This window comes from Protopterus annectens, chromosome 16.part0 (assembly GCF_019279795.1).
Source record: "Protopterus annectens isolate FY-2018-M chromosome 16.part0, PAN1.0, whole genome shotgun sequence".
Classification (NCBI taxonomy): domain Eukaryota; kingdom Metazoa; phylum Chordata; order Ceratodontiformes; family Protopteridae; genus Protopterus; species Protopterus annectens.
The window spans coordinates 878,535,494-878,559,552 of NC_056750.1; the positions used below are offsets into that span (position 1 = coordinate 878,535,494).

Consider the following 24,059-nt stretch of genomic DNA (forward strand, 5'->3'; position numbering starts at 1 on the left):
TAGCCATTTGGCTTTTTTCTAGGCTGATATGGTGAGTTTGTAATGAATCACCACATGCTGTTAGAGATTGTCTGGAGTGTGGCAGTCTTTTTGTCCTGGATGCAGAAGCAAAAATGGGAGGTCCATATTTGGGATGAGAATGGAGGACTCCTTCGGCAGTGGCTGCTCTGGTTGGTAGGGATAGAAAAATGGGGCGATCTTTTTGGCTCAGAAGAGGAGAAAGTTTATTTTGGTGCTCTTTCTATGTGGAAATGGAAGTTTAGTGACTTATCAATCTGTAACCCTAGGTATTTGAAGGGGAGGATATTTCTATGGAATGGTTGTGTATGTCAAAGATAGTTAAAGACTCAGTTACTTGGTGAATTTTCTCTGGAGTCCATAAAAGTATAGTTTTGGTCTTGGAGGGGGGGTTGGGAAATAGTTTATTGCTTATTAGAAATTGTTGAAGCTCAAGTAAGTCAGGCTGGAGTTGGTACTGAATGTTGCTCAGAGTCTGCCTGTAATACCACATTGTCTGCATACAGCGACTTTGTTGATTTGTCTCCTCCGACTTGTTTGCTAATGTAGTCCATCACCAGTAAAAACAGCAGTGGACTCAGAGCGGTACCCTGGTGCACACCCACTGCCACTGGAAACCCCTGTGTGAGTCCAAACACTGTTTGTACTTCAGTCATTCGGTCCTTGTACATAGCCTGTACTAATTCTATCAATGTTTCTGGGATTTAGACCCACTGCAGAACAGCCCAAATTTAACTTTCTTGGGACATTGTCATGTTTCTCCAGGTCTAGGAATGCCCAGTTGGATGCTTTCCTGATCTCTAGCTTCTTCTGAACATTCTGTCATACTGCAAACATTGGGTTCATTTTACTGCATCCTTATTTGAATTTGAACTGCTTATCTCCCATCTTACTTTCTACTGTTCCACATTTTCATTCATCAATCACCCTCTCCAGAATTTTCATGCAGTGTGACAAGAGTTTGATACAACTATACTGCCCAAGGTTGTGGATGTCCCCTTTGCCTCTGTACTCTGACACTAGTATGCTTATCTTCCAGTCATCTGGGGTACAACTTTCTTTCCACACTGCTATGAGTACCATCAGGAGCCATTTCTCCCCTATCTCACCCAACATTTGCTCATATCTTTTGTGACGTCATCTACTCCTGCTGCTTTTCCTGACTTCATTTTCCTTAGTGCTGTTCTTGCTTCTAGGGTGGGCTCCTCCTCTACCCTCATTGTAGTTAGAGATAGGAAATAAATGTGGACAAGGAGACAAATTTAGTGGGGGCACGAGGAAATGTGGAAGGTGCTCTCAGTGTAAGTATATCTACGAAGGAGAGGAAATAAAACTTAAATCCATTACTGGTGTACTTGAAATGTACAAGGGTGGTGAATGCAACACTGTTGGGGTGGTTTATTTAGCATTCTGTGACTTCTGCCATGCCTTTTACATTGGCAAGACAGAACAGCCTCAGAAAAAAAGAATTTATGAACATAATTACGACTTCAATAATGACAATAGTTATAATGCACTTTTCAAACAAAATTAATTTGTAATGGAAACAATAAATACTACTTTTTTCTATCCTACAGAAAGTCCTCTGTAAATTCAAGGGTCAGTCCTTAGGAATACAAACTTGAATACAGAGAACTTCTATGGTAGATAAGACTAAAAGCTATTTCACTACCTGAATTTAAGGGTCTATATGACAGTATCGAATTGTCTAAATAGCGAATGCTATTTAGTCGATCCGATACTGACGAAATGGCAAAATAGCAAAGTCACGGAACATCAAATTTTTTCCCAGGGAAAAATTCGGTGGGCCGTTTTTGGGACTTTTCCATTTCTTCCACTATGGTGCGATCTCTGAGTTGATATATTTAAGTAGGGCGGTTATGTGGGACACAGCCCCCCACATCGGGGGGTGAGAGGGGCAAAGCCCCCCCACTAAAATTTGTGTTTAAGTTTTTTTTTTTTTTTTTTACGGAGCAGCAAATATTGTCCCTGGGAAAAAATCTGCTGTTCCGTTTGTTCGATATTTTGTTGTTTAGATATTATTGGTACGATGAAATAGCGTTCGCTATTTTCATCGTACGATAATATAATATAGACGCAAATTAAATTATGCCATTTCTTTAAGCAGTGTATTGAAGTTAAGAGATGCTAAGATTTAAAATATTTTTAAAGTATATTTTTAACTTTTAAAAACATTTTCTTAATGTATATTCATAGGTTCATAGGTTAGTACTAATATTAAATACTAGTACTAATATTAAATCATTTGATTGTATTTAAATGTTTTGCAAGAATGCACGTTCCTTTTTTTTGTCTTAGGAAGAGCTTGTACATTATCTTTTTAATGAGCTTGATCACGTGACTAGTTTAAATTAAGGATTTAGTATTTAAATGGGTGGTAAAATGTTAGTACTTGTTCTGATGAAGTCCATTTCATGTTGTTGAATGAAAGCGCTTAACCTAATTCAATAAATCAGATTGTCTCTGTATTTTTTTAACCTACACTTGGGTTGCATTTCTTTGTGGAATTATCTTTGAACTATTGAATTACTGGACTTTTGGTTTGGACTAGCTTTGACCATGCCTTTTGTGGTTATTGGTCATACTTGGCATGGTCATTCTTCCAATTTTACTTAGTTATCACTTCATCTTCATATTTATCCCAAGTTAATGACATACCAGTTTTTTGTTCAGTCATCATTCATTCATATTCCACTATCTATTTTCTCCAGTATGGGGCTTTGGAGAGATCTGTAGCCTGCTGAGGTACTCAGTGGGCAAAAAACAGTGAACTAATTCTACAGAAGAGCTAATTCCATTTCCCAGTCACTCACATACTGTGCTCACACTTGCAGGTAACTTGATGGAACACCAATTCACTTAGCACATGTTTGGATGTGAGAAGAAACAAAACGGTGTAAGAAACTTCTCTGTGTGGAAGATTTTCAGTCCATATATTTCTAGTTAATCACTGTATATTAATCAGATCAGACAATAGTAGTAGAAGTGCGTAAACTCAAGTCAAAAAGTAATAATAGAAAATATATAATTCTACAGCATTACTAAGTATTCGAAAGTAATCCAAGCAAGGCAGGCAGTCTGTTTCCAGTCGAAAATCCTTTATTAAGTACACAGACAAGCGATCCAAGTAAAACAAAAATAGAGTAATAATTTCCTTACACACTTTCTAAATATATATATATATATATATATATATATATATACTTTTTATCAGGCATGGGAGTGGTTTATTGTGCTGTAAAACAAAGTGTTATTGGTACACATGTTAAATTCACATCCCTTCCCCCATCAGTGTGACATTCGAGCTGGTCCTGCCCTACCTAGTAGCTGTCATAATAATATATAGCCCTAATGTACTTTAATGGTACATCTTATTTAACCAAATTATTAAGTAGATTATTAAGTCTGTGATTTTATACAAGGCAATATACTACATGGCTGGAAATATATCAACCTTAGTTCATTTTGCGATCAAAAATTATATATAAATATATACATATACATTTTGCATGTAAAATCAGTTTCTATTTTCATAACCTATTGTTAACAAAGATCGCTTTCGTCCTTCTAGACTTCTTCAGGTCTGTGTACAAGAACCCTAAAAACCTATATAATTGTATAATTAGTTAGTATTGTTATTACCATCATTTTGAATAAAGTGGAAAAAAGAGAACCAGAAAAAATTAAAAAAATATATGTATGATGATGGAAACAAAATATACACTTAAATTTCAAATGATTTAAAATGGTATTTAAAACCAATTTGTAGAAAAAAAAATAAAATAAAATAATATTAGTCATGTAAACAATGTGGCAATTTTCTAAGTTCCAGTGCACTTTTAATTGAACAGTAGTAGTTTAGTCCAGGCTTTCTAAAAGAGTTCAGCTTTAATTGCCACATGAATTCATGCTTCTCCAGAATATTCAGGATGTCTCCTTCAAGATCACCCATGTCTATGCGATCCAGGATCTGGAACTTAAAACCTGTGCGTCTTTTATGAAAAGAAAGGTGTTTGGCTAGTGCATTATTTTTACATCCAGAGCGGATTTCTGACAGATGACATGAAATCCTTCGCTTAAGTTTATTTACAGTCTTGCCCACAAAGAATGCATCACATTCATTGCACTGTGCCCTGTAAATTACTTTTTTAGTGTTACAGTCACCCCCTGCACTGGTTTTAATGATCTTCTTTAAATAAGGGCAATAAAAACTATCACCTTGCTGTATAAATATGCAAAATGTACAATTAGTTTCACATCTTTTAGTGCTTTTCTCACATGGTCTAGGTTTAAATTCAACAAAACTTCTAATATTCCTGGCCTTCCTATAAACAAATGATGGGGCTTCTAGGAAGGCCAGGAATATTAGAAGTTTTGTTGAATTTAAACCTAGACCATGTGAGAAAAGCACTAAAAGATGTGAAACTAATTGTACATTTTGCATATTTATACAGCAAGGTGATAGTTTTTATTGCCCTTATTTAAAGAAGATCATTAAAACCAGTGCAGGGGGTGACTGTAACACTAAAAAAGTAATTTACAAGGCACAGTGCAATGAATGTGATGCATTCTATGTGGGCAAGACTGTAAATAAACTCAAGCAAAGGATTTCATGTCATCTGTCAGAAATCCGCATTGGATGTAAAAATAATGCACTAGCCAAACACCTTTCTCTTCATAAAAGACACACAGGTTTTAAGTTCCAGATCCTGGATCGCATAGACATGGGTGATCTTGAAGGAGACATCCCGAATATTCCTGAGAAACATGAACTCATGTGGCAATTAAAGCTGAACTCTTTTAGAAAGCCTGGACTAAACTACTACTGTTCAATTAAAAGTGCACTGGAACTTAAAAAATTGCCACATTGTTTACATGACTAATTGTATTTTATTTTTTTTTCTACAAATTGGTTTTAAATACCATTTTAAATCATTTGAAATTTAAGTGTATATTTTGTTTCCATCATCATACATATATATATTTTTTTTATTTTTATTTTTTTCTGGATCTCTTTTTTTCCACTTTATTCAAAATGATGGTAATAACAATACTAACTAATTATACAATTATATAGGTTTTTAGGGTTCTTGTACACAGATCTGAAGAAGTCTAGAAGGATGAAAGCGATCTTTGTTAACAATAGGTTATGAAAATAGAAACTGATTTTTACATGCAAAATGTATATGTATATATTTATATATGATTTTTGATCACAAAATTAACTAAGGTTGATATATTTCCAGCCATGTAGTATATTGCCTTGTATAAAATCATAGACTTAATAATCTACTTAATAATTTGGTTAAATAAGATGTACCATTAAAGTACATTAGAGCTATAGCTATATGACAGCTACTAGGTAGGGCAGGACCAGCTCGAATGTCACACTGATGGGGGAAGGGATGTGAATTTAACATGTGTACCAATAACACTTTGTTTTACAGCACAATAAACCACTCCCATGCCTGATATAAGTATATATTTATTTAGAAAGCTTGTGAGGAAATTATTACTCTATTTTTGTTTTACTTGGATCGCTTGTCTGTGTACTTAATAAAGGATTTTCGACTGGAAACAGACTGCCTGCCTTGCTTGGATTACTTTCGAATACTTAGTAATGCTGTAGAATTATATATTTTCTATTATTACTTTTTGACTTGAGTTTACGTTCGCTACTTCTACTACTATTGTCTGATCTGATTAATATACAGTGATTAACTAGAAATATATGGACTGAAAATCTTCCACACAGAGAAGTTTCTTACACTGTTTAGTTTTTAGACCCACTACACTTTAATGGGTTGTTTTGAGACTTCGGGGATACCACAGAGATTACTTGTTTGATGTGAGAGGAAACCAGACACTCGCATCTTTATAACCTTCTAACAATGATAACAAGTGATAATAAGTGATAATATTTTGTGTTGGAAAATTCTGCAGATTTTATGTTGCATGTAGTAAAAGGAAAAGATGAATCATGTTGTCTGCATTTACAGCTTCCAGAAACTTTTGAGGATGTTGCTGTCACTTTTTCCGATGAGGAGTGGAAGATGTTAAGAAAACAAGACAAAGAGCTTCACAAGGAAGTGATGGTACAGAACTACAAAACAATGGTGTCAGTTGGTAAGTACAATCCCAATTTCAGAAGTGATGTATTTGTTCTGATAGTCATGAATATCATTAATGTACTGCACCAACAGTTAGGAATAAGGTTTCTATTTACAGAAAAAAAGATCTCTGCTCATTTCTGTGTACATGATAAGAGAATCTTTTTTAGCACAATAACTAAGCTGCCATTCTTTTTGGCCATGTAGATGCATGCCCTCTGCCCTTTTATTTATTGCGGTCGTAGTACTGTTGAGATTTGTGTCTACTGAACCTATATCACATAGTGGCCTGCTATCCGCCCTCTCTGGTTTTAATGAGAATGCCTCATATGCTTAGGTGTGGCCATATACTGCTTTTTAAGTGAAATGGTATTTCTTTTATATTTTTAATACCAGCTGTCTGTTCTTTTTCTGTGTGAGGCAAACACGCTGTATGCAGCCTATGCTGCTTTAGATGCCTCGTATCACATTTCTTTCTCCTCTTCTATCCCAAGGAGTGCATGTTTGGCACACACCATCAGTCTCTGGACATGGAGCAGTAGTTCTTTTATGTTTTTAATGTGTTTGTTATAAACTGTTGTTCCTCATTTCAAAAATGAAAAGGAACTTGACTCTTATTAAGTGACTTGCTTGGACTCACAGACTATGAAAGTGGTCAGTTTACATTTCTTTAGTTTTGAAACATGCCTGTCCTGCTCATTCGGTGGATTCTAGCACTCCAGTGGTTTTACTCCCTCTTGCCACATTTTTTGTGGCACCAACTGTACTTACAAAATGGAATGAGAATGCATCCTTACATTAAGAAATGTGAACACGTAAAGGGCATTGCAGCTCTGCACCTGCTAACTCACATCACAGTGTAGAAACAAGACTGCAGTGCCAGGAATACAATGATTCAGTAATGCGATTCCTTCATTGTAGGTTTCCGGGTCTTTACCCTAAGAGACGGGTTATAGTTTGATCTATCAAGCTGCACCCTGATGACCAAATACTACCACCTTTTACCATGAATAAAATGGGCATTAACTATAGCCTACCACGGTATGTTGGCATTTTAGCATAATTCAGCCTTAAAATGCACTCAGGCCCACAGACTTTCTTCATTTGTATTACAAAAGATCTGTACACAAATGGCACACTTAGCATTGTGTTTTCTATTTTAAATGCAGGTTATGAAATCCCCCCAGAGAAACTATTACTGCTGTTTAAAGTTGATGATGAACTGCTAAAGGAAGACACAAGGGAGAACAGGAGCACAGAACAAAAGGATAATCATGAAGATAATCTGACAAGTAAGAGAACGGCTCTTTACGAATGTTTTTTACTGATATTGATATCGCTTTTATGAAAACTAGAGGAATATATAGAGCTTATGGAGACTGTCAGGAAACAATGATTATCTAAGAAAAATGCATATCAATACAGCTCCATCTTTAACACAAACAGGTTTATCACACTGATAGGTCACTGAGAAAAATGCATATCAATACAGCTCCATCTTTAACACAAACAGGTTTATCACAACACAAACAGGTTTATCACAGTGATCGGTCACTGAGAAAAATGTATATCAATACAGCTCCATCTTTAATGCAAACAGGTTTATCACAGTAATAGGTCACTGAGAAAAATGTATATCAATACAGCTCCATCTTTAACACAAACAGGTTTATCACAGTGATCGGTCACTGAGAAAAATGCATATCAATACAGCTCCATCTTTAATGCAAACAGGTTTATCACAGTGATAGGTCACTGAGAAAAATGTATATCAATACAGCTCCATCTTTAACACAAACAGGTTTATCACAGTGATCGGTCACTGAGAAAAATGCATATCAATACAGCTCCATCTTTAACACAAACAGGTTTATCACAGTGATCAGTCACTGAGAAAAATGCATATCAATACAGCTCCATCTTTAACACAAACAGGTTTATCACAGTGATCAGTCACTGAGAAAAATGTATATCAATACAGCTCCATCTTTAACACAAACAGGTTTATCACAGTGATAGGTTACTGAGAAAAATGTATATCAATACAGCTCCATCGTTAACACAAACAGGTTTATCACAGTGATCGGTCACTGAGAAAAATGCATATCAATACATCTCCATCTTTAACACAAACAGGTTTATCACAGTAATAGGTCACTGAGAAAAATACATATCAATACATCTCCATCTTTAACACAAACAGGTTTATCACACTGATAGGTCACTGAGAAAAATGCATATCAATACAGCTCCATCTTTAACACAAACAGGTTTATCACAGTGATCGGTCACTGAGAAAAATGCATATCAATACAGCTCCATCTTTAACACAAACAGGTTTATCACAGTGATAGGTCACTGAGAAAAATGCATATCAATACAGCTCCATCTTTAACACAAACACAGTGATAGGTCACTGAGAAAAATGCATATCAATACAGCTCCATCTTTAACACAAACAGGTTTATCACAGTGATCGGTCACTGAGAAAAATGCATATCAATACAGCTCCATCATTAACACAAACAGGTTTATCACAGTGATAGGTCACTGAGAAAAATGCATATCAATACAGCTCCATCTTTAACACAAACAGGTTTATCACAGTGATAGGTCACTGAACTGGAAACTGGTGCATTTGGATGTAATGGCACAGTATAGGCCAGATGACTATTAGGGCCCTGCCTAGGACTCAGAAGAGTTTGTCTACAGCCCCTTTTCCAGATGCTTCTGTGGCAGATAAAGACCTCAACAGTGCTGTTTCTGTGAGTTCCAGGCCCATGGTTTTCAATGTTAATGCAGGCAGCTGAAGACTCCTTCTGCACTGACTGGGATGCCACTTTCATTCAGTATTGTAGCCCTTGGTGACAATGACTGTTTTGTTGGCTGTTGTACTGGTGTTGATGATCTCAACACTGTCTCAGTCAATGCCAATGACCTTGTTGACCTTGACCTTTGGGATTGAGGGACAGGACCCGTGTCTGACATTTGCCTTATCATAACTGATACACATGCTCATTGTTCCAGTCCTGCAGCTGTTGATGTTGGGGTTCTTGGTGTTGTGTTTGCAGATGTTGCCATTGTCAGTGCCTATCTTGGAAGTGGCTTTGTAGTGACCTTACCTCAACATATGTGACCATTTAAGTGGCAACATCTGTAAAGTAAGCTGAAAGAAATTTGTCTGACTTTGGAGAGATACTGTGTGATCCAGCATTCCTCCACAATACCTGTGCATTAAGTGCTCTTCTTTGTTATGTCAGACTCACCACCTCTGAAACTCAGACGTAAACGTATTTGTAACAGGGAGGGTCCTAACTCTCCTGCTGAATTCCTCCATCAAACATTGAAGATAAAGAGGATACAGGCCCCACATTCACCCTGACAGCCATAAGTTTGGAGAAATCTTGGAAATGATGCACCAAAGGAGGAGTTTGCCCAGAGACCCTATTTCCAACCCCAAAGAACAGTGCAAAAGGCCTTTCAGTTCATCCATCAGTCATCCTGGATTTTTTTCATTAGTGGACATGTTAAAATGGTTATTAATAAATCACAAGACATTTTCCAGCACTGTGGCATATTTTCTGAGGAAACTGAATTGCCTGGCCACTAAGCATTAGAGCTTTTGGGCACATAATTTTAAGTTAGATGCCATACTTGAAGCTGCAGCATTGTGGGGCTGTGATTCTTCAATGTATCATGGTCCATCTCACCATAAAGTGTTAAGACCTATCCACCATCTGTGGGAGTGAGTTTATATATCTATTTTTTTTTCCTTAAGAGCCATAAATTCATAGGCAAGGACTAGGCTAGCTGCCCCTGTGAGCCATTTCAAGTCTAACCAGTTTCCCTTTTTGTGCCCAAATTAATCTGTCCCATTTGGTTGGAGATTGGCCTCACTCATCCTATGGTTGATAATTTTATGTATTACCTATAATGGGAATAGCTGGGATCATAACATAGATAATTTGAGGAGACCCAATGCATAGGGTAAAGCATTTAGGAGCTGCCTATGTCCATTAGTAGACAGTCCTGGAATACATTTTCTGATTCCTATCCATAGATCCAACTTACTCTTGAATATAGAGTGGGATGAAATTAGTTTTATGTGGATGAGGGTCTGTTTCAGAGCAGCAGTATCCTCTGTGAGATGCACCTGTCTCTACAAACTGTTCTATTGATGTTACAAAAGAGGCTGATGTGCAGTAAATCCATCAATAGTGGGTCAGAGGGTGCCTTGTATGCCATGCAGGTCACTTCTTAGCAGTCTGTAGGGTACCGAGTATAGTGACAGGGCTTTGAGTCATTCCATGTAGGACTTTGTTGTTTAAGCCTTGTAACCCTTTAGTAGGGCATCTCTGTAGGTCTTTTAGTTGTTGAATGTGTCTGGCCAACAAAACAGTCATTGATACATGCCAAAGTGGGCATTATATTCAATGACTGACCTAATGAGGGTTGAGTAAAGGGAAACACTGCCATCAGTGGATCTAGACACAACCCCTATGTTTATAAGCTGTACAGTGTAGAAGGGCTTTCTTATAACAATGGACACATGTTGGTCAAATGTTAGGTCACTGTCCATATACATTCCCAAATCCCGAACAACTGCATTAACTCTTATGGGCGTATTTTCAATGTGGCAGTTCCCTGGGACAGATGATTTCCCAAATGATAAAGTAATGTATTTTTTGGCATTTTGCTTCAGTTCATGGTTTTGAGACCAGTTATTTATTTGGGCCAAAGCTTTCTGTAGAATGGCTAAGTCATTGTAGGATTCAGTGATGGCCCCTAGCTTGCAGTCATCTACAGACCTAGTCAGCCAGAGACATTTGGTATTGGTTTTACTTCAGAAAATTACATGCCAAACAGGAGAGTTCCCAGCACAGAAGCCTGGGGGGCTGTATTGGTGATTGCTGTCTTTGTGGAGGTAACTTCCCCCATTTATTTCCTATGTCCCATCTATTAGCCATTTGGCAATCCAACAGGTGACATAGGAGTTTACTCCCAGTTATTTAGCTTTTCTTCTATGCCTGAGTGGGGAATTGTGTCAAAAGCTTTGGCCAGGTTGAGGTATGTGGTGCATACCATTGTGCTTTCATCCATTTGTTTGGTGACTTTTTTCAAAAAAAAAAGTCCAAAAGGTTGAGTAAGCATGACTTACCCTTAACAAATCAAAACTGAGACGTGTCCTGTGTTTGGAGGTTCCCTTTCCTTGATTGATTAGTTTCATGATAAGTCTTTCCATGGCTTTGCATGTGAGGCTGATCAGACCTATGGGTCTGTAATTGCCTGGATCTGTGGAAGGTCTCCCCTTATACATGGGAATGATTGTAGCTGTTCTGCATTCACTTGGTACAAAACCTCTATGGAGACTTAATATGAACAATTTTGTCAGGAGTGTGGCTAAATTGTGCTTCATGTCTAAATAAGATTCATCCAGGTATATTGTCATGACCTAACAATGAAGCATGTTTAGCTTTTGATAGCACTTTTAGGACTTGGCTTATGTAATAGCTTGAGGTGAGCCAGCTTCAGGTATATTTATCTCATCTGATATACTTCTAGCAAAGCTAGACTTCTAACTGTGTGATATCTTAAACCCCTTGCATCAGAGGCCTCATGAGATATATGCAAATCACCTTTTAAGGACATCAGAATTGCCATTTAGCTGAAACACCTGATATCCTTAAAGGGTGATTTGCATATATTCCACGAGGCCTCTGATGCAAGAGGTTTAAGGTATCACACAGTTAGAAGTCTAGCTTTGCTAGATTTTTCTTTGTGTTTTTTAACTAGTTGGTTATGTGTGTAACCTTTTTACTCTTTGTTTTAATCTGATATACTTCCAGGGAGACCTGATGGATGTAAGGCACCAGTAGCCGGACCATTTGCCTGATGGACCATTGAAATACAAGTTACAATTCCAGTGAGTAACTGTTACTTTTATTTTGAGTTGACCATCACTGTCATTTATAACTCTGCTGATGGTTGGTATGAGCCACTACATCTGCTATTGCATGTGCCAGTTTTTCTGTCTCTGAATTACTGATTTTTTTGAGGACATGAAAGTGATGTTAATTAGCTCACCTTTCCAGAGCTCCTACCTGCTTGACCCTGCAGTGTACATGCCCTACATAATATGGAGGAAAAAGGCAAAACTCTCTCAGTTGTTGATATAAAGTGTCAGTCTTCACAATAAACTTTTCAAGGACTCCACTGTACCAGTTTGCATGGCAAGCTGTTACCGAAGACAGGTGGATAGACACTAATGTCCAAAGGGTATATGATATGACTTTACACCCCCCCTAAAAAAACAGAATTTAATCCTTTATCTAATATCCTATCACATAAAAAGCAATGCCAAGAAGAGAGGTTATCAACCTTCTAACAAAAAGAGTCATCCAAGATGACCCACCTGACTTGAACAGTTTGAGGTATTACTCTGGGTTCTTTTTGGTTTTGAAGAAAACAAAGGACCATAGTCCCATTTTAGATGTTCAATATCCTACACAAAGTTATTCTCAAATAAGCCTTTTGAATGGTCAAAATGCAGTTAAGTCCATCCTTCCCCGGTTGTTAGGAAATGGGATGTGGTCTTTGGACCTCCAGAATTCCTACCTACCTCCACATCAAAATAGCCAAAGAGTCCAAGAGGTCTCTTTAATTTCTGTTAGGAGGCATTGGTCTTGCCTCTAACCCCTGGGTGTTCATCAAATGAGTGTCAGTTGGATGAGCCAGCTAGAGTTTGCATGGAGCCAAGAGATTGCTTTACTTAGGTGACTGGCTCCTACACAATCCCTCCATATTAGAGATGATCTCTGTTCAGTATCCTTTGACCTGTATCTTCATATCCTTAATGATCACTGTGAGGCTTGCAAAGTCTCACCCACAGCCCTCCCAGCTACTCACCTTCACCGATTGCAGGGTGGACACAATATGGTGCAGAGCTGCTTTCCCAATACAGGAGTTCAGCCTGTCCAGCACAAGTTGTTCTAACTTGTAAATCCACAGCAGGTCACCACCCATCTCCTCCTCATAACTCTAGGACTATGGCAGCAACATTTCCAGTGATACCATTTACCATGTACCACATGACTTCTACAGTGGACATTGAGGGTTCCCTGCTTCAGGATCGCAGACCCAGTGTCACAACAAATAAAGATGCCTACAGTTTGCAAGGCATGTTTGGCATGCTTGACACACCTTCCTAACTCGAATCAAGGAAAGCTTTTCCTGATCCCAACCACAGAAGATGCAGTCAGCACAGATGATTATACCCTAGATGATGTTGGTGGGGATATAGTGAGGATAAAACTGCCCGTAGTGTTCATGGTTAACAGATGTAAGTCTTCAAGTCAGTGTACAGGAGCTAAGAGTAGTCCTAACCCTCCAAGTCATCCAGGACTCCATGCCTTGGCATATGATTGCTGTCAACACTGAGAACACGGCAATTGTATGGTACATCATCAAGCAAGGAGTGACCTATTCCTATCCCCTATTTAAGAAGTCAGGAGGACTTGAAAAATGGGCTATGTCATCAAAAATCTTGGTGATAACCAACAATACTCTGGGGAAAGCCAACTCTCTTCTGGACATGCTCATTCCTTGTCTGCAGACAGCAGAAATAATCATACCCACTACAGACTGTTTGCCCCCACAACTGCATCATCATAAGGCAGTAACAGATGACATGAAATTAGGAAGTAAAGACAGCTATCCATCAGGGAGTGAATACAAGTACATATGTATTAAACTTTGTTCTACAGATCCACTGAAGTAATTAAGTAAAAGTTGCATATTTTAGAATATTTTAAAATCAGACAGCTCACATTACACGATGCAAGCTTAATTAAAATGAAAAGAAGCAATGATAAAATCCTTTGCACATAATCTTTAAACTGAGGTCCCATCTGCCTGAGTAAGTAACAGTTCATGAGAATGTAAAAACGATTCTACAAACTTATCCAAAAGAGTATTTTTATTTAAAATCAGTTCTATACATTTTAGGTATAATTTTGATCAATATTAAAAAGAAGCATGGCATGCTTAAACTGTCATCTGTTTCCCATGCCATATATTCATTTCTAAATGTTGCATTTTTTTTTCAAATTTTGTTATAAAGAATCTTTCCATGTCATCTCTTCCAGATGGACTGGACACTTTGCCCTATTAAATTTAAAATTGCAATTTTTTGTCATCCCTATTTATATATACACCCTATACTATATTCTCTTACAAGTTATATTTTAAAAGCAAACAATTCTTGTCTTTTCTCTAGGCAATTTCAAAATAATTTATCCTATTACAGTCTAAAACAGTTTTGTATCATTCTTTGCACTTCAGACTCAAAAGTACACATTCTGTCATTTATTGCCTTGTATCACATTTCAAGTTTAACTGAAATAGCGAATATTCTTCTACCTCAGTATTTTTGCACTTTTTTCTTTTTCTTCATAACTCTTTAATAGTTTTGTTTTCCATAATGGCATCTTTCTAGTATAGTTCAATAGCGACTAATTTAGAATTTTTCTTCATTTTTTTCCTTTTATAGTCTTCTTAAGTCGGGCGCTCGCTATGGTGCAGTAGTTAGCATTGCCGCCTCACAGCAAGAGGTTCTCCGGTTGGATCCTCGGCTGGGGTGCCTTCTGTGTGAAGTCTGCATGTCCTCCCTGTGGTCGCGTGGGTTTCCTCCGGGTGATCCGGTTTCCTCCCACATCCCAAAGACATGCTGCAGGTGGATTAGACACTCTAAATTGGCCCTAGGTGTGAATGTGTGCGTGTGTGTGCCTTCTGTGGAAGGTTGGGCGCCGGGCTGGCAACTCGACAGCGTAAAACTCCACTGCCAATCATAAGTGGACAGTTGATCCACTGTGGAGACCCCTAACCGGGAAAAGCCAAAAGAAGAAGAAGAAGAAGTCTTCTTAAGTCCTTTATATATATATATATATATATATATATATATATATATATATATATATATATATATATATATATATATATATATATATATAATGTTTCTATTTCTATCACTCTCTCTCTATATATATATATATATATATATATATATATATACATATAATATATATATCTATATATATATATATATATATATATATATATATATATATATATACATATAATATAATATATGTATACACACACACACACACACACACACACACACACACACACACACACACACACACACACACACATGGCCTTGTACAGCACTTCATCGTTTCTCTCAACCTCCTTGCTCACCCAACACCTAGATCTGTCCAGGTGCACCCCCTGTGATCCTCTGCTGAATGGTCTCACCAACTCCTCAGGGAGTCTACCTTATTGGTAACTCAGCTGTAGCCCGAGGGAGTGAAGGAATCCTTACTGAGTTGTATAGATAGGGCTTGAAGCCATAATTTTCATGGCAGCTGGTCAGAATCCCTAGCTTGGGGAATGGCATAATAGTGACATTATCATCACCCCCTCTAATGTCTGAAGCTGACCAGTGAAGCTCTTGGTCTTCCCCAGAGGTCCCTTGGCATCAGGCTTTCTCAAACCCTTCTCGGATGGAAGAGCTGCCTGTCTGTTGCTTCATGCCATCTCCCAGCAGTCCACGTCCCCAGTTATTCCTCCCAGCAGCCCCCACCACGTCTTGTCACAGACTCATGCTGTTCTTGCACTAATGGTACCTTAGCACTGCACCATCTGCTTGACTAAGTGTGTTTTATTTGTTTATTTTTCTTTGTTTACTGGGAAATTCCAATTGGGATTTCTCCCATTTTCAGCAGAGGCATGGGAAGAAGAGCACTACATAAGAAGAATGCAATACATAATAGGCGATATAGTTTAGTTTAGACAATACAGTGACTTGTAGGGTGCAGCCCTGCATATGTGCAGCTTTGTACATTCATAAGAGCAGCATAGTGCATTCATATACATTTTAGTTATTGCAACAGCTTGGTACAGCCACATAAGAACAAAATAATACATTCATATGCATTAAGGTTATAGTAACATTGGAGGCTGGTTACCTTAGAGTTGTATAAGCTAGACAGTATGTGGATAATACTGGAGGATGTATTTACTGAAGGAGGAGATTATGGATAACTGCTGTATTTCTAGGGGTTGAAATTATTGGGGTGATATCGAGAATGAAGGGTGGATGAAGTGAGTGTAGAGTTTAACAAAATAAACAAAAGTCAGTATTGTGTGCTGCAGTCATATTGTAGCAGAAGAACACTTGTGTGTAGATTACAATAAAGGATTGTGTTTTATAGTGTAGTTTGAGGGAGGAGAATTGCAACGTGCAGGGTGTTTACCTTGGTGTAACAGAAGAGCACAACTAGTTTTTTTCTAGGTGTATCTTGAATGATGCCTTAAAGCTATTCGCCTTGGTTGGAGTATAACAAGTCCCCTGTGGTGGTAGATTTTGAGATGGCTAGAAAAGCTTTGTTGTTGGACCTTAGTGCTCAGTTAGTGGTATGAGGTAGATGTATTTCTTTTTGGGCACGGCATTTTTCTGGGTAATTTATTAGATTATGGGCTGTAGTCAGTTGAGAGTAATGAAGGTAGTGTGCAAGTTCTAGCCAGTTGAGACATTGCAGAACTATGCAAACGTGGGTTGGGGGGGGGCATTAGCTGCAAATTCTGCAGTCTTGTTGGCTGTCTCTAGCTTGTTTTTGGTGGTTATATTAAGGTTTGTAAAGATGGGTAAGGCATAGAGAAGTTATGGGAGTAGGTATGCTTGTGCTATGGTCTTCCTGGTGTGATCAGTGAAGGTTTTTTTTAGCTCTATAGAGGGAACCTAGCTTCCAGTTTGTTTGTTTTTTTTTGATGGCTAATAATAGGTGTTAGTCATACCTATGACTATCATTGAGTAATATTCCTAGGAGTTTGGCTTTTTTACATGTTCTATTTTAGCTCCATTTGAGGACAGGATGTGGAGGGACAGTTTTTGACTGGAGTAATTTGGGGGAGAAAAAAGCATTGACTAACCATGGTTTGATGGTTCAGAAGGCTTGTGGGGCGATTTCCTGTAGGGAGGTTAGCATTTGTTCTGAGCAGATGAGTGAAGCATCATTGGTGTGTTGCACCAGGGTAGCTTGTCTAGTGGCAGAATGGAGGTTGTTGATAAAGATATTAAAGAGTAGGGGACCTTGTAGTGATCTCTGGAAGACACAGACTGTTACTGGGAGGAAGTCAGAGTATTGTTACTAATTCATGGCTTGTTTCCTATCAGATAAGTAGCTGTTCACCAGGTTAATGAAGGGTTACTGAGGCACAAAGAAGCTATCTCCAGTAGGAATTTTTGATACACTGTTGTAGCAAGTGTTTTTGTCAGGTACAGGAAGACTGTTGATACAAGCTTTCCATTTTTTTCCTGAGTTGGTTAACTGTATTTGTGAAGTTTAGAAGGGCAGTAATTGTGCTGTGGTTAGACTGAAAGCCATGTTGAATCTGGGATAGTAGGTTGCAGTTGGTGAGGTATTTGAGTAGTTGGATGTGAATATAGTTTTCTAGAATCTTGGATGGGGGGCGGTAGAATAGCAGTTGGTTAGTAGTTGATGAGTTCAGTAGAATTTCTGCCTTTATGTAGGGGTATTTATGTATGATGATTTGCAGATTATTGTGGTTTAATTTCTCCAAGTTTCTTGGGTATCTACTACTGTGATGGAAATGGACACCATTCCTAAGTCAAAGTATGATTAAGTATGATTAACGATCATGAAATTAGTATTGTTTCAGTCTTTGATATTATCCAGAAGTGCTCTTCACAGCACCTGTGATGTGCCTGAATTGAGTCCTACAATTATACATGGATCTTTTAATTAGAATGGAAACAAGGAGTGCTATGGCTTCTGCTGCTAGTTTCAGGTACTTAGTTGGTAACTTCTCCCCAACTAATATCTTTAGTTTCAGCTTTAATAGGTATTTTTTCTTGCTGATGCGGGGACAGTGTCAGGTTTAAAAAAAGTCTCATTAGTGGTATAGGGTTATAGAATAGTGGGGGATACTGAGGGGTTTTCACAGGTTATTGCTAGGACAGAGTCTATAACATAGCAATAACCCATGTCTAGGTGTGGGTAATGCTGGATTTACCCACGGTTGGCGTGGTTTGGTCTCGAGGGCAAAGCCCGAGGGACCAAACAAAGCCAACTGTGGGTAAATCCAGCATTACCCACACCCAGAAGTGGGTTATTGCTATTATACAATGACATTATTTAAGAAAAAAAATAATTACTTTTCTTAAATAATGGCATTGTATAATGCCTCCTTGCTGCCCTTCCGCAGCTGTCTGGCATTCCGTGGAAGTTCTGATGTACTGCGCATGCCTACGCAGTACATCAGAGCTGTGGGCAAAAGCAACGGAGAAAGCAAGATCTATGTTGCTTTTTACTGTTTCGCTATGTTAAATGGGTTTAACATAGCGAGACAGCTTTAAAAAAAAAAAGCAACGGAGAATCTCCGTTGCTTATTTTAAAGCTGGCTCGCTATGTTAAACCCATTTAACATAACGAGACAGTTTTGAAAAAAGCAACGGAGAAAGCAAGATCTCCGTTGCTTTTTAAACTGTTTAAGCTATGTTAAATGGGTTTAACATAGCGAGACAGCTTTAAAATAAGCAACGGAGATCTCCGTTTCTTATTTTAAAGCTGTCTCGCTATGTTAAACCCATTTAACATAGCGAGACAGGTTTAAAAAAAAAAAAAAAAAACAAACAAGTGTAGATTCGGCAACCCGAACTGAACTGAACAAACTGAAATTGACTGAAGCGAAGGATGGAAGGACCACAATGGCAAATAATGAATTAAGCTTTCTTCCACTTTATTCAATCGTGGACTTCTTCAGAAAACCAGGATGCCTCCCTACATCCTGGTTTTATTTACAAAAACAGGAAATGATGTAAAAATCATGTCATTCATACATATACATAAAAATTGACTCAGAATTGACTCAGAATTGACTCAAAATTCTAGACAGTGTAGGTTTGTCACCAATACCTCTTTTGTCACAATTGGACATACTACTAAAAAGACCTTTTGGGCTTATAGGTATTATAACTGTAATAGTGAATACGTGGTTTATGTAGCCATGTGTTGTACCTGTGACAGCTACTACGTGGGGAAAACAAAAAGAATGCTCAAACGTAGGATTTATGAACATAATCTGGCTATCAAAAACAGAGACATGAATAATGCTCTGGCCAGACATTCATCAGAGTGTGTGGATTTTAAGAAGTTTGAGTTTTTTGTTTTGGACCACGTAGAAAAAAGCCTACTCAAAGGTGATCTCAACAACAAGTTAGAGCAGAAAGAGTCCATATGGCAGTTATGCTTAGGGGCGGATGGACACCCTGGATTAAATGAGGGGATAAATATCAAATGTTTTCTAAATAATAGAAATTAAGAACATGTCTATATGAGCATGTTCACAAAACTTGAATGAATGGAATATAACACCCACATTTGTGTACACCTAGGGGTTTCTAGGAGTGCACATCTCCAAGGATTATCCAGGGGTTAGTGCTCATTTTGGATCGTAGCAGGGTCTCTGGGGGGATCATTATTATTCTTCTTGCTGTGACACAATGAAGTTTAAGTGATGGACTTTGTTCTGTAACATTGGGTTTCATCAGATAGTGACCATTGAATTTTCACAATCACGTGACATCTAGTTTCGGTTTTTATCAGCACTAGATAGATATTTCATTGGCATTGGAAACAAAATCAATATATAATAGAGTTAGTTGCGCTATTGATTTGGGCTTTAGGAAATTAAGACAATAGAACATTAGAATGGAATTTGCTGTAATAAAATAAATAATATGCAGTATAATATATAAAAAACAAAAATCAAGTGAAAGGGATAAAAATACATAAAAAACATAAAAAACAAAAAATAAAAATGGATTTTAACCAAGTATTTTTAAGTATTGGTAAACTTGATGACAAATATTTATTATTGGGTTATAATGTTTTATAACTGAGTCAATTTTTATGTATATGTATGAATGACATGATTTTTACATCATTTCCTGTTTTTGTAAATAAAACCAGGATGTAGGGAGGCATCCTGGTTTTCTGAAGAAGTCCACGATTGAATAAAGTGGAAGAAAGCTTAATTCATTATTTGCCATTGTGGTCCTTCCATCCTTCGCTTCAGTCAATTTCAGGTTTAAAAAAAAGCAACGGAGGAAGCAAGATCTCCGTTGCTTTTTACACACTGTGTCGCTATGTTAAAGGAGTTTAACATAGCGACACAGCTTTAAAAAAAGCAACGGAGAGCTCCGTTGCTTTTTTTAAACCTGTGTCGCTATGTTAAACTCCTTTAACATAGTGAAACAGTGTTTTTAAAAAGACTTATACTAATGGAAAATGTCCGGGTGACCGGACCTTTTTCCATTAGTATAAGTCGATTTACAACGTGCACACTGACCAATCAGCGTGCACATTTTGGAATATTAATGGGGGGGGGGGGTCATGGTATAATGGGTGTTGAATGACACTGGTATATTAACTGGGTGGCTAGTGGTTATTGTGGGGTAAGGGGTAGTGTTTTGTCCAGGGCTGAGCGGTATTTTTAGGTACTACTAGAATAGTTTTGGGTTATTTCTGTGGGAACTTTGTAGGGCAGTAAAATATTCTTTTTTGTTACTAAGTATCTATTTTTTGTTAGATTTCTGAAATGCCTATAATCCTGTAAGGCTGTCTGGGTTTTATTTTATATATGTTTTCCAGGCATGGTCTCTTTTTGTCATTAGTTGTTTGGTAGCCCTTGATAGCCAAGCTGCATGGATGGAGTTAGCTCTTTTTTTTCTGAGTGGGGCTTGTTCATTTAGTATGGTAAAGAAGATATGGTTGGAACTTATGAACTGCTTTTTCTAGTGGCAAGGATTTTAGGGAGTTCCAAATGTATTGCTGTAGAGTTGTTATAAAGAGTTTTTAGTTGAAATTATGTAAGTTTCGGACATCTTTATATCTTACCTGTCTCTGTATGTGTAGCAATTTTCTAATAAAGTAAGTGTGTAGATGGTCACTTATGCTGTTAGGTAAAGTTCCACTGCCACTGATATTTTGGGGTTTATTTGTAAGAACTGCATCTGGAGTGGTTTCTCTACCATATCTTTGTGTGTGTGCTAGTAGTTGTGTCTTTTGGCTTTTCCCGGTTAGGGGTTGCCACAGCAGAACTCCGGTCCGCTAATGATTGGCAGTAGATTTTTACATGCCGAGTTGCCAGCCCTGATGCACAACCTTCAATGAAGGTACGCCCATTCACGCATGTCTCCACACAGAATACGTTCTAGCTGAGAATCGAACAAGACAACGTCTAACTGTGAGGCGACAATGCTACCGCAGTACCACCACCACAGTTCTTGTGTGTGTTCTAGTAGTATCATTTGTAAATTGTGCAAACCCAAATACATTTAAATGCATTATGGAACTTATTATTTGTTTCCAATCCAAGTTCATGGCCTCTAGAATTAATGTCTCTTTATTTATACTGTTATTTATCCATTGTAAAATGTATTTGATTGTAGATAGATTACTTCCTGGGGTATCTAGAGTCCTACTAGGCAGATAGATATGTTATTATTGAGTTTGAGGTGGGTGATGAGAATTTCAACATTTTTAAATTGCAGGATATTTTGAGTGAGTTGGGTTAGTTCTAGGGTATTCTTATATATTATTCCAACTCCATTTCCTCTTTTTGCTGGTCTGTCTAATCTGATTATGTTGTAACTGGGAGGGGGGGTGTATCTCATTATTAGTTAATTCTAGCCTTAGCCTGTTTTCAGTTGCTATAACTATGTCAGGTTATAAAATGTGAGGGATGTGTGGGGGTCTTAGACCTTGTTGCACATATTTGCACATATTTTGAAAGTTTATGTTTAGGAGCTGTAGAATTGTTTTTTTTATTATGGTGTGGGAGAGAAGTGTTGACACTGGAAGGAGGTGTTGGTTCCTGTTGTGTGTTAGTGGTTTGGCCAGGTTGGGTTGGATGTCACCATTTTGGATAAGTGTAATTGTAATAAATAGATATGTGTGGTAGTATTTAGACTTTAGTAGTGCAAGTAGGAGGATGGGTTTTTGTGCTTTGCTGTTTTTGATGGGTTTAAAGCTGAGTGTGTTTAGTTTTGAGTATGAAGGTAATTCTGGAAATTTTGTAGGAAAATGTGTAGTTTTAATGTTTTTTTTGTGTGTGAGAGTTTGTGAGAGTGATGTTTTGATGAGGCATGTGGGATTCTAGAGTTGTAATATGTGTAAGGAGAATGGGGATAGTTATGGTGGTTGTATGAAAAAGTTGTGTTCTAGAGTGGAATAGCACATGTGATAGGTAGCTCAGTGGTTTTGAAAATACCTACGGTTATATAGGATAGATGGTTTATGTGTTATGGTTGAATGTGGATGGAGAGTAGAATGGGAGAGGGTACTGGCTTGAGTCAGTGGTAATTCTGGGTAGGTGTGGTAATTGCTTGTGCTTTGACGTTACAGCTGTTGATATATAAGCAATTTGAGTATTCTGGAATGCTGGGTATGGCTAGATAAGTTTAAATTTAGGAGTAGTGGGGGGTGGTTGGGAATTGGGAGTAGGGTAGGGGAATAGAGTGGAGCCAGATCAAAAGTGAGGGCGGAATCTAGCAGGCTGGAACTCCACTGGAAGTATTGTAGAGGTTACAGAAATAAACAATCAGGAAACACTGTTAATATAAGGTAGGATAAAACCATCCTGGTTATGCTTGTACAAGTAGTTTTGATTTGTAAATATCAGCAAGATAGACTATGAAGTATGGGACTCAGTATATAATTTCTGCTGTTGAATAAGTTTTGCCAGGGAGGAGATTATTGCTATTTGTATGCAAAGTTATGTGGGGCAGAGAGCATATGATAATAGTTTGGTACTTTTAGTTGTACATGCTAGCCCTGCATTATGATTAAGCAGCAAGGTAGGGTATAGGGGAGATACAGATTCTATATCCTTTTAGTAAATATACAAGAATATTTACCAGAAATATTTAATATTCTCCATAACTGTATATATGATAGAGTACTTTACTTCACTTTTACTTTAGCTTTACATAAAATTATTGCATCCAGATGCAGGGATGTAATTGTTTCATGTACTCTGCACTTATTAGGACAGTCACTGAGTATAACGTCTTTTCTGGTACTTACCTGTCCAAACAGTTGTTGCAACTAGAATGACTGCAATGCTTTCTCACTAAAAAAATCAAGGGACTCAATCATAAAAAGTATGTAGATTATCTCAAGGCCTTGTCCCTCTTCTTGGTATTATACAGGCTACGGAGAGGTGACCTCTGCATTGTGTATATAACTTCAGCAAACCCTATTCTGTCAGATCCATAACACATTCACAAGTCCAGTGGTATCATAAACGTCTTCTCAAGGGATCTCAATCTCTTTTGCAAAATAAATAGAACGTATTGGAGAGAGAGGTCTGTATCAGACATAGTACTGCTCCTATGGAACCATATCCTTCACATAAAGCAAAGTACTTCTCTTACTCAATCCATATGTAATTTGGATGAATGGAGAGATAACCACAGATTCATTCCTTGTTTAGTATTCCTGTCCCTCACGGATAGGGGAAACATATAAATCTCAGCATAGCCTTGTTTGGTCTATCTGTGCTTTAGTTGTATATAAACTATAAGGGTTAAAAATAGTATGGGAATGTAAGGTTGGGCTTTCTTAAACACCTTTATTAAACTATCTCTTAAGACATAGGCACACATACATCAATAGAAAACAGATCAAACAATATTAACATGTTTATGCATTATACATTACATGTATGTTTTCTTTCTAACAGTTATCCACTACGATATTACATAAATTGCTGAATTCCAGCCTTCTTGCAAACATCACTTCTCTTCCTGAACATTATTTTGCA

General features: G+C 37.6%; 1 protein-coding gene across 2 annotated transcripts in view; it reads left to right on the forward strand.

Moving 5' to 3' along the window:
• The window catches only part of LOC122790380 (zinc finger protein 560-like), a 164,201-nt gene that overhangs the window by 84,900 nt on the left and 55,242 nt on the right, over positions 1 to 24,059 (forward strand). For both annotated transcript variants that reach the window (XM_044057894.1, XM_044057893.1), the window contains exons 3-5: positions 6,039 to 6,165; positions 7,319 to 7,441; positions 11,996 to 12,072. In XM_044057894.1, coding sequence (XP_043913829.1) covers positions 6,039 to 6,165; positions 7,319 to 7,441; positions 11,996 to 12,042 — 297 coding nt within the window. In that variant the 3' untranslated portion in view covers positions 12,043 to 12,072. The remainder of the gene's footprint in view (positions 1 to 6,038; positions 6,166 to 7,318; positions 7,442 to 11,995; positions 12,073 to 24,059) is intronic.